Raw genomic sequence first — 11512 nt, 5'->3', positions numbered from 1 at the left:
TTTGTAATCAGTTCTCACATATTTAATCAATTAACAGAGCCATGGCCAGGCAGTAGGCCTGCCTTGCGGCTCGCCTCACGTACCCCACTTCCCAAGAAGAGTTCTTCTCCTCTTCACTCACACCCTCCACAGCTGCACCACCTGACAACATCTCTTTATATCCAATAAGTGGTTACCCAGGCAACAATCAATAGTGCTCTGCTTGTTTCTTAAATACTGTTAACTATCAACTGATACTGTACCTCTAGCAAACCAGAACATACAATTAGCCAAACCTCTACCCACTGGTTCACACACTGGTTGAATCAACAATGTTTCAATGAAATTACGTTGAACCAACGTGGAATAGACGTTGAATTGACGTCCATGCCCAGTGGGTAAGGTCAGAATGTGCTATTACTGAGGATTTAATGTGGTCAGGTCGCATTATATCTGTCAGTCAGGTTGTAAATCACTGGCTGGCAATTCCTCTTGAGGACTTGTGAATATGATTCTAGAGTGATAGACATTGGTGGCACTTCACTCCATATCACGTGATACCACTGTGCCTATCATACTGCACAGTCTAGTCAGGCTTACATGTACTGTAAGTGTAACGGCCGTTGTTGGTGGAAGAAGGTGAGGACCAAGGTGCAGCGTGGTATATGTCCATATTTATTCAAATGAACATTGAAATAACAAAAATAGCAAAGAGAAACGACCTAAAACAGTTCTGGCTGGTGCAGACACACAACAGAAAACAATCACCCACGAAACACAATAGAAAACAGGCTCCCTAAATATGGTTCTCAATCAGGGACAACGATTGACAGCTGTATCTGATTGAGAACCATACCAGGCCAAACACAGAAATAGCAAATCATAGAAAAACTAACATAGACAACCCACCTAACTCACGCCCTGACCATACTAAAACAAAGACGTAACAAAAGAACTAAGGTCAGAACGTGACAGTACCCCCCCTTCCCCCAAAAGTGCGGACTCCGGCCGCAAAACCTGAACCTATTGAGGAGGGTCTGGGTGGGTGTCTGTCCGTGGTGGCGGCTCTGGCACAGGACGTGGACCCCACTCCACCATAGTCCTTGTCCGCCTCTGGCAGCTCCTGGCTGACGGACGGCTCTGGCAGCTCCTGACTGACGGACGGCTCTGGCAGCTCCTGACTGACGGGCGGCTCTGGCAACTCTTGACTGACGGGCGACTCTGGCAGCTCCTGACTGATGGGCGACTCTGGCAGCTCAGGACAGACGGGCGACTCTGGCAGCTCAGGACAGACGGACAGTTCTGGCAGCTCAGGACAGACGGGAGACTCTGGCAGCGATGGGCGATGGGCATGAGGAAGACTCGGGAGGCGGGAGCACCTGTAGGGAGGAGACGGAGAGACAGCCTGGTGTGGGGGGCTGCCAAAGTGAAACAAATGAAACGGTCTTGTGTGGTAACAAACACTAACACGGAAAATAATCACCCAAAACTCAAAAGTGAAACCAGGCTACCTGAATATGGTTCTCAATCAGGGGCAGCTGTTTATCATTGTCCCTGATTGAGAACCATATTTAGGTAGCCTGGTTTCACTTTTGAGTGCTGGGTGATTATTTTCCGTGTTAGTGTTTGTTACCACACGGGACCGTTTAGTTTGTTTCACTTTGTTATTTTGTACTTTTGTAGTGTTCAGTTTGTCTTATTAAAATGGACACTTACCACGCTGCAAATTGGTCCGACCTCTCTTACTCCTCATCAGAAGAAGTCGACGATCGTTACAGTAAGGCAATTGTGTCTATTGATACAATAGATGTTACATCAGGAAAAACAAAAGAAGATAAAAACTGGCAGAAAATATGTTTGTCATATATATTTCAACTAACAAACATAACATATGTTCTAGACTAGAGGTACATTTAGACAAGACAGAGACAAAACGTAGATCTGATCACACAGGTACAAGAAATTGTGGCAATCTATAAAGCATTTATTAACGCACGATTCTGTTCCACTCGAAACATTTAATTGTCCTTTCGTTTTACCCACATACACTGGTTCAAATGATACCATAGTGCTCAATACGAGAAATGTTCAAAAAAGTGAGAGTTTTGTGTTGCTTAGCGGGATCTATACAGGGAAATGATAGACTAAATTAACCCTCGGACTCAAACATCTTCTTCCTCCCGTCCATTCCGGACTTGTCTTCAATGTTCTGACGCCAGTCTCCAACATTACGCAGTTCCTTATCCTGCAATAGCAACATAGTCAAAGGTTCAGGGTTAGAAATTCAGTAAATTATAACCTTGAGATATTTGAGTGCTGAAGCCAAACAACAAGTCGTCATGTCGGAGTGGAGCAGTTGTTTGGCAGAAGTTGTATAACTGTAGATGAACCCAAGAACTCAAAGCTATGAAAATATATCTGATCCTGTATCAGTGGTTTGGCCACTCTATACAACATCAAATCGAACAGCCTTATAACATGGGTGCGCTCTGCTGAGCTTATCTATGTGTGAATTCATTTCACCTCTTAGAGTAGATTAACAAGGCATCAGGTTGGACAATAGCAATGTCTGCCAATGGCTGATCTCGGACAGAACAAATGTTGTGAAATTGAAGCTCGATTAAGTCCTGGGGGGAGACGTGTTATAAAATGTACTTTGTACTAAGGAGACTCGTGAAGTCTCTACCCCTCTAAACAGAAACTCTCAGCCAGTTTTGTACAAGTCTATGGGCCAAATGTCCCTTCTGAAATGTGAAATATGCGAGCACCTGCGAAATGGTGATTTATTCAAATGATCAGTGATGAAAGTTGTTAGTCGTCGCACCGCACCATCTGTCACCAGATACTACCAACATTTATGTTACGTGCATCTATCCATGAGAGATTACCCAAAGTGACATCTCTACAATATTCTATTTTACTGAACAGTTGCCCACCTCCTCTTTGACCTCCTTCTTCACTTGTTTCAGGTTGGATCTCAGATCCATGGACACCTTGTGCTTGGAGCCCAGCAGAGCCTGGAGCATAGCGTCAGCAGACATACGCACTTTCCTCAAAGTTGGCTTCTTGAACTTGCCCTTCAAGTCAATAACTTTAATGTTCAAATCTTCAATCTGACCAATGGAAGAAGAGGAGAACAACAACATTGATCTAACTGGCACCACATAATTACTCAGGGAATGCATTCCAAGTTTTAGTAGGTGTGAGGTAAAGTGAATAGAGTATACCTCCTTAGTGGCTTTGTTCACTTTGCTCTCCAGGTCATATCTCTCCTCATCTATCACGTCAATCTTATGATGCAGCTCTTTCAAGAACTCCTGAGGTGATATCAACAAAAATCAAGCATTAATAATAATAATCACCATAATCATTATACCAATAAAACGAATATATACTACCATCACTCCTACTGCTGCAACTTCTATTGCTACTACTGCTAGTATTATTACTACTTCTACTACTACTGCTGCTACTACTGCTACAACTACTGCTACTACTGCTTCTGCTACTACTGCTGCTGCTGGTACTACTACTATTACTACTACTACTACTACCACTGTTACTACTACTACTACTACTGCTACTACTACTACTACTACTGCTACTACTCCTGCAGTACTTCTGCTACTTCTATTAGTGCTACTACTACTGGTACTATGACTACTACAACTAGTTCTACTACTACTATTCATAACAATAATCATAATAACAATAGTGAACACTTTATTCAATACATTTGAATACAGTAAATAATGATGTAATCATCTTATATATGAAGGCATATATTTTACATTGATTTGGGGTTTGACCAAATGTTGATTGTTGAGTGAACTACCACTTTTCATTGTGGGATTATATAGTAATGCTTTGATTGGTTGTTTGTTTGGTTTACCTGTAACTGTTGAGTACCCCCTGGCAGGGACAGGGGAGGGCAGTTCTCCGCCATCCATCTTATTCTCTCTTGCTCATTCTCCTTTGCCTCGTCTTCCAGTAAGCCTTTGGCAATGGAGAGCATCAAGCTCTGGGGGACAATGAGGCATGCAGGTTACACGTGTGAAAAGCCCAGCTATAACAGAATTAGGACATTTCGTGTAAAACATGAACCTTGAGATATTGTATACTTGTGTTCTCCCCTCTGTTCTCCTTGTATTGATAGTTGTTGACAAGTATCAAATTAAGATCAGATATTTGAGTGTTTACCTTCAGGTAATGCCTCCGACTCGAAGACATCTTTTTCCTGAAGAGATCAAATTATGAAAAGGTGAGAGAAAAAAAATAATGTTCATTTTCATGTATTACACATCGACATCAGAGAATATGAGATGTGATCAATGTATAAGTTACTCACTCCGACATCTTGGCGTTTGTTTGATTTCACACTGTGAAAAAAGAGGTCATTATTTCATATACATTTCAAACTAATTAAAATAAATACATTTACTGCATTGCCAATCGCCAGTCATGTCAGTTAAATATTTTCTTAAGGCTGCAAAAATGTGTCAGATTTACAAATTTCAAGTGGAAAACATATTTATTTTTATGTACTTCTGTTATCAACTGCATGGATTTGTTTTACAGTGGCAAAGAATAAGAATACAATTCACAACTATGTAAATGTATGTGATATATACTGTAACTACAATGGTCAAATGTCAGAACTTTTGACATTGTCACGCCTTGGTCATTGTATCTTGTGTTTTTGTTATATGTTTGGGTAGGCCAGGGTGTGACATGGGTTTATATGTTGTATTTCGTATTAGGGTTTGTATTAATTGGGAGTATGTATTATTAGGGGTGTGTCTAGTTAGGCTTGGCTGCCTGAGGCGATTCCTAATTGGAGTCAGCTGATTCTAGTTGTCTCGGATTGGGAACCGTATTTAGGTAGCCTGAGTGCGCGTTGTATTTCGTGGGTGATTGTACCTGTCTTTGTGTTAGTCACCAGATAGGCTGTAGTAGTTTCACTTGTTTGTTGTTTTTGTATTTTCAATTATTTCATGTACCGCTTTATCTTTATTAAAGGTCATGAGTAACCTACACGCTGCATTTCGGTCTGCCTCTCTTCTAACAGCAGACGAATATCATTACAGACATGTTCTAATGTTGAGTATGTTGATTATCAAACTATCAAATTGTTGACGTATTTTCAATTTCTTTTTCAGACGAACATTGATGTAATTTAGGTGGAGATAATTAGATATTATTTTGTTCACCTAATCTAAACAGATGTACCAATTCATCTCTCCAGGAATCTCTCAAGGAGGATCAATCAGAAGTCATGCTGAGTTTAATCACCATGGAAGTTCCTTATACAGGGCAGTCATGCATAATTGTTCCACTGAGGGGGAACACTATAGCCTACCAACATATATGAGGGCTGAGGGGAAACACTATAGCCTCCCAACACAAGTGAGGGCCATTTGGCCCTGGAAAAGCAGCAGGGTCTAAATGAGTCTAAGAATATGAAGGCCAGCTGTTGTCCTTGAGTAGCTCCATAATGGAAGGCTGGGAGATTATCAACAACCTGATACCACCTCTGTTGATGCCCAGCCTACCCTCTAGAATATTCCTGAGATGGCAGAGAAGTTACACCATCACATCTGAAATAAGGGCTCATCTGCCTGGAAAAGTCCACTTGATCCAGCACTTCAATAGAGCTTTGACAGTTTAAAGGGGCAATCGGGGATTCAGACATTAATAAAGTGGCCACCCTAACACTGTTTTGGTAAACAGCGGTGGGGTGGGGCTGGAGAAATGTAATCATTTTCAAATTCAAAAACAGCTATATATCTTTAATTTAAAAGTTTAAAAAATGGATGTACCAATCACAGATTGCCCTTTTATGGTTAGAAGACCTGTCAAACACCAAAATAAAAGCCTCTGGATACATCTTTTGAACCTATATCTCTTGTAAAAAATGTATTGTAAATTGATAATCCCAGTGCTTTCATAAAGAATGAGATGTGGCTTTGAATCTTTATCTTTGGCAGATAGTACCATGGACACTGTGTTAAATTGTGTGTGTTTAACACAGTGTTAAATTGAACACCTTCTTAGTCATTATACGTGGCCTACCAAAATAGTGTTAAACTAACACTTTTCAAAGTGTTGATAAACTAACACCTCAAGTGTTTAGGGTCCCTAACACTATGGGTATTGCAAATTCCAACTTAAATTATCACTTTATTACAGTTGATGCTTTCTCAGCGCTAGGGAATTAGCACTTATGGTGTTACAGTAACTGGTTTTGGGGTGTTGTTTTAACACTGTAGGCAGGGTGTAAAGTCTTATTTGCATATGTGTTTCCCAGGGTACCTTTCGAGTGAATTTTAGAGGTACCACCCATGACTATGTTTGCTAGTCACATTTCTCTTAAATCTCTGATTGAAAAGCAAGTGGGAGGGGTATTCATTATCATAATTCCTAACAAGTTTTGTTCCAGATTGATTGTTAGCAATAGTTTGTTTTAATATCTGTGTCTGCATGCACATTGATTGATTTATCTTAAACTATATAAAAAAATAAATGACTTACATTTTCTAAACTAATCCAATCTGTAAAGGGTTGGATTTATTGCACCCGTTACTGAGATGGTTATTCCTGTTTACATGGTTTAGGTAGTGTTGTTTGTCAAGTCCTTCACAACAGCAATCTGAATGCAGGTTGTGAGTGATAAAATATTCAAATGGTTGGATTTCCTCCATCTGGCTGGATTCCGATAGGAATTACTAATCACTTCACAAAGCAGTGTATTGTGACTTGCAGGTCTGATGTGCAAGGATTTTCATACCACAATGTTGAGGATAACTAGGCCATAACTAAAGGCCTTATGAGATGTATAATATATGGTCATAAAGGGTTTACTTTAAACGTAAACACATTCACTTATGAGGTCATTTCAGGGTTAAATGTTATTGAATGCAACTACCATGAATCTGTCACTTACAAATACAGTCATGGGTAGGTATCGCTTACATTAAATTGAAATCAGTAGTTTATGTGTCGGGGGGCTAGGGTCAGTCTGTTATATCTGGAGTACTTCTCCTGTCTTACCCGGTGTCCTGTGTGAATTTAAGTATGCTCTCTATAATTCTTTCTTTCTCTCTCTCGGAGGACCTGAGCCCTAGGACCATGCCTCAGGACTACCTGGCCTGATGACTCCTTGTTGTCCCCAGTCCACCTGGCCGTGCTGCTGCTCCAGTTTCAACTGTTCTGCCTGCGGCTATGGAACCCTGACCTGTTCACTGGACGTGCTACCTGTCCAAGACCTGCTGTTTTCAACTCTCTAGAGACCGCAGGAGCGGTAGAGATACTCTGAATGATCGGCTATGAAAAGCCAGCTGACATTTACTCCTGAGGTGCTGACCTGTTGCACCCTTGACAACTACTGTGATTATTATTATTTGACCCTGCTGGTCATCTATGAACATTTTAACATCTTGGCCATGTTATGTTATAATCTCCACCCGGCACAGCCAGAAGAGGACTGGCCACCCCTCATAGCCTGGTTCCTCTCTAGGTTCTAGGTTCTGGCCTTTCTAGGGAGATTTTCCTAGCCCCCTTGCTTCTACACCTGCATTGCCTGCTGTTTGGGGTTTTAGGCTGGGTTTCTGTACAGCACTTTGAGATATCAGCTGATGTAAGAAGGGCTTTATAAATACATTTGATTTGAAAGGCATGCTGGAAAATATGCAAACATGGCATCACACCCTACAGTGTTAAAATAACCCCCTCCCCTAAATACTGTAACACTACATGTGTAATTCCCTAACACGGAGAAAGTATAACAGCATCAACTCTAATAAACGGTGTTAAGGAACCAAGTGTTAGTTTTACACTATTTTGGTGGGTCACATATAATTTATACGTGTTACATTTAACACTGTGGGTGTTAAATTCTGATCTAAAATGTGATGTGTAATGCCACACTTCATTAAACATTGATATAAAATGTAGGATTACAAAGAAAGACACGTTTAGAAACCCTGACAATCACTTCATCACATTACCCTTGCAGGAAGAAGGTAACAACTGATATTACCTCAGTGATAGCCTGGTATAATCCTCTATGATCTACTTTATTATCCAATTCGGTAACCTGAGTTAGCTTCTTTATGCCTTCCCATTTCCACAACCAACATAACATCCTCCGGGTTTGAGATTATATTCCAGCCAAATCCTCATCTGTGTTATATAGTGAAAAATTGTTTGCGTTGACACCAAGATAAACACTGGGGGTATCGCATTTCACATCCATCAGTTAAAGGTGTCTCGTAATGTCAAACAGCCCACATAAACAGCATCTAGGTCTAGAACAACCTACATTGTCCTTGTATAATGTAGAAAGTCCTGATAATGTCTCCTTCACAAATGTTTGCATTGCACTTCCATAAAAACCTACACTACTCATCAACGGATTGACAATATCTCATTGAAACTGCATACAACCAGGCAAAATGCTTTAATAGGCAACACCCACCACAGAGACCAACACATCCAAACAAATAAGCAATAAGTCCCAAATCCTTAAAATAGAACCCGTACATAAACCGGCACAAAATCATTTGAAACTAGATGGACCACTGAATATATCCAAACAATTCACCAGTAGCACAGAGCAGTCAAGCTAGAGCCGGCTGAAAGAAGAGCAGTTCTCACCTAGGAGCTGAGCAGGAAGAGGAGCGGGACAGATTTTAGAGGAGGGATGGGTGAGACCGCCTAGTGGCTACAGCAGCAGATGGAATCATAAGATGGTATATATTGCAATTCCCAATGGCCAAGGAAATCCCATCTTTCTGTTTATGGAAGTACATTCATCCACAGACCAATAGGCAAGCACCTGAAATACTATATCTGACTCCCACCTCCTCCGTTATAAATAACCTTACTCTGATGATATTGTGATTATTATGTGATAATTCCTTTAGACAACAGCCTTATTTAGTATAGAAGAAAGTGGGGGTCTGATGCTTCCTTTCTGATGAGTTGTGGGTAGCTTGGTTTACTGCTGTGAGTCAGATTGCCACTTTAGCTTCAGAAAGTGTGAAGAACTGAGAGACAGGGCTAGGGTCGTTAGTGCGTTTGATAGGGAGATGACCATTCAGAAAGTGTGAAGAACTGAGAGACAGGGCTAGGGTTGTTAGCGGGTTTGATAGGGAGATGACCATTCAGAAAGCGTGAAGAACTGAGAGACAGGGCTAGGGTTGTTAGCGCGTTTGATAGGGAGATGACCATTCAGAAAGCGTGAAGAACTGAGAGACAGGGCTAGGGTTGTTAGCGCGTTTGATAGGGAGATGACCATTCAGAAAGAGTTCTACAGAGAAGTGGCAGTGTGATACCACCACCACCAGTTTGAGCAGGCTGAAGAAAAGAAGGAGGGAATGCTCAGTGATGAAAGTAAAGGAGGCAGCCGGTGTGAGAACGGTCCAGGGAATTAGTTTTTGCTGCACAGTGAAGGCTATTCAGGAAGCTGTACATGAAATGACCAATGGACTTGTATAATTAACCAGAAGTAACAACAGCACAGCGCAAGCTACTTTAGAGAATCAGTGAGCAGTTAATGGTGACGTGTTAGAGGAGAATCAATATATACCAGCATCATGCTTTGGCATTTCTTCCAGAACATATCAGGTTGAGGTGGTGGTCACCATAGCACTGAGAAAAAGTGTTTATACTAAACAGAAGAATGTTTGTTTTAGTAATAATATATGTAATATGTGCCACTGAATAAGTTTAATTTAGTGCCATATACAGTATGGTATGATTCATTGTATGACGTTAGCTGAAGAGCTGTTTCTTCCAGACATCCAGACTACATTAAATCTAACACTGTGTTACAATGGGCAAAGGGCTGGAATGATATCAAATGCCCGATCACATGAAAAAGGCTCTTTGCAGACGTCACATCACTAATGGGTTGGACAGGTGGGTAAGTGAATACAGCAGCCTGGGAATGGGGGAGATGGGAGGGGAGAGGCAAACTGTGGGGATATGTAGTACTTAAGGACCAGTGAGAGCCAGAAGAGGGGCAGGGCGATGGAATAAAGGAAGGGAAAGCTGAAGTCGTGCAGGTCATAGAAGTCATGGAGGCTGGTGACAGACAGGCCACAGCAGCAGTGTTAGCTCTGTGTGGAATAAGGCTAATAATACTGTAATGGGGTCAGGGTCAGCAAGCCCCCCCTCAACCTCTGTGGGAATGTCTGATGTTGTCAAGATGTCATTTCTTCACGAATGTGTATGTTTAAAGCTGATTATTTTAAAACTGGAGCTCCTTATTCTGCATAGGGGATTTTTGTGTGTGTCTCCTCTTCAGAGAGCAGAATAATAGTTTCCTGATGCTCGAAATCAAACCTTGAAGCCCCCATTTTCCTATGATTCTCTACCCTTTCCGCCCTCCCCGAGTGCACTTGTTCACATCACGACTGATATTGATGTGGGGAATCCAAGATTAGCCTTGTGTAAATTCACTAGACATCAAACGGAAGAAAACGGACAGAAATGGGGATGGACTACCTGAACCTGAGCTGATAAGAAACTTATTTTTGTTGCAAAAAGTTTTGCAACATTTGCTATGGTATACACTAATGAATAGAACCCTGAGAACACGAAGACTCAACTTTGTTTACGTTTCTATACAGAATAATCCGGTCAAACAATATACATATGGCAATGATGTAACGTCTTTTTTAATATGTACACCTACCAAAAACTCGACAGGAAATGCGTAGCTGCACATATTCTGGTTTCATATACAGTTCAGTCAAAACATTCTGGGCCATTATACAGTTCACCTGAGAACAAGTTTTAAAACCAAACCAAAGTGGAGAGACGACCCAAAGACACCATCACAAGGGTCAAATAAACCTTCTATAATCGTTTATTTTTTAAATATAGTATATTCACCATGAAAATTTTAAAACATCTGTCTATGGCCTAAATTGTATGGCGTGCAGAAGTGCACAAAATGTTGAATCATCACATCTAGGGTTTAAAAATTCCCAGGTTTTCCAGAAATCCCAGTTGGTAGATTTCAGGAATCAGGTGGAAATACACAGAAAACCCTGAATCCCCCAAAAAGGATTTCTGGAACACCTGGGAATTTTGGGAAAGTTAGGGTCATTCTGTAACCCTGATCACATCATGGATGAATGGTCACAGCCACATTTCGCATAGTACATAAGACTGTGCACTCACTGACCACCAAAACATGTTACAGCAATAACCAATTCACATAACTGTATTCTTTCATAAGATCCTTACGTCATGTATTCCAATTAAAAACATTGACAGCATCAATATGCAACATTTTAAAGTAGAAAAATGTCTATCAACGCCCAACAACTGCATACAAAGTGTGCAAGTGTCACTGTACAGTCGCACAAGACAAATTCAAGCAAAGGCACCATACTCATGTACTGAAGCTTCCATTCCACCCATACTGGTCACAGAACAACAAACATGTACTACAACCACTGCTGACAAAAATAAGCATTTCTAATATTAAATCTGTCAGATAAAAGTGGTTAATGATCATAAT

At 40.9% G+C, this 11512-nt stretch overlaps 1 protein-coding gene across 1 annotated transcript; it reads right to left on the bottom strand.

Annotated features, from left to right (window-relative positions):
* Nucleotides 1-1942: 1942 nt before the first annotated feature.
* On the bottom strand, nt 1943-8726 carry LOC124037606 (troponin I, fast skeletal muscle-like). Its single transcript, XM_046352480.1, has 7 exons — nt 8635-8726; nt 4328-4358; nt 4180-4216; nt 3872-4000; nt 3207-3296; nt 2916-3092; nt 1943-2224 (listed from the first exon to the last, which is right to left on the bottom strand). Exons 2-7 carry the CDS (start codon nt 4333-4335, stop codon nt 2129-2131), a joined length of 537 nt encoding a protein of 178 aa, XP_046208436.1. The 5' UTR covers nt 4336-4358; nt 8635-8726; the 3' UTR covers nt 1943-2128.
* Between the last annotated feature and the right edge of the window lie 2786 nt (nt 8727-11512).

The sequence above is a fragment of the Oncorhynchus gorbuscha genome, linkage group LG06 (assembly GCF_021184085.1).
Source record: "Oncorhynchus gorbuscha isolate QuinsamMale2020 ecotype Even-year linkage group LG06, OgorEven_v1.0, whole genome shotgun sequence".
Lineage (NCBI taxonomy): Eukaryota > Metazoa > Chordata > Actinopteri > Salmoniformes > Salmonidae > Oncorhynchus > Oncorhynchus gorbuscha.
This window is presented reverse-complemented; position numbering and strand designations above follow the sequence as displayed.

What these genes read in the sequence shown, in the direction of transcription:
- LOC124037606 (XM_046352480.1), bottom strand. An exon ending in GTCGGAGGCATTACCTGAAG is followed by an intron (nt 4,001 to 4,179) that starts GTAAACACTCAA and finishes ATTGTCCCCCAG; the next exon opens with AGCTTGATGCTCTCCATTGC. An exon ending in GGGGTACTCAACAGTTACAG is followed by an intron (nt 3,297 to 3,871) that starts GTAAACCAAACA and finishes ATATCACCTCAG; the next exon opens with GAGTTCTTGAAAGAGCTGCA.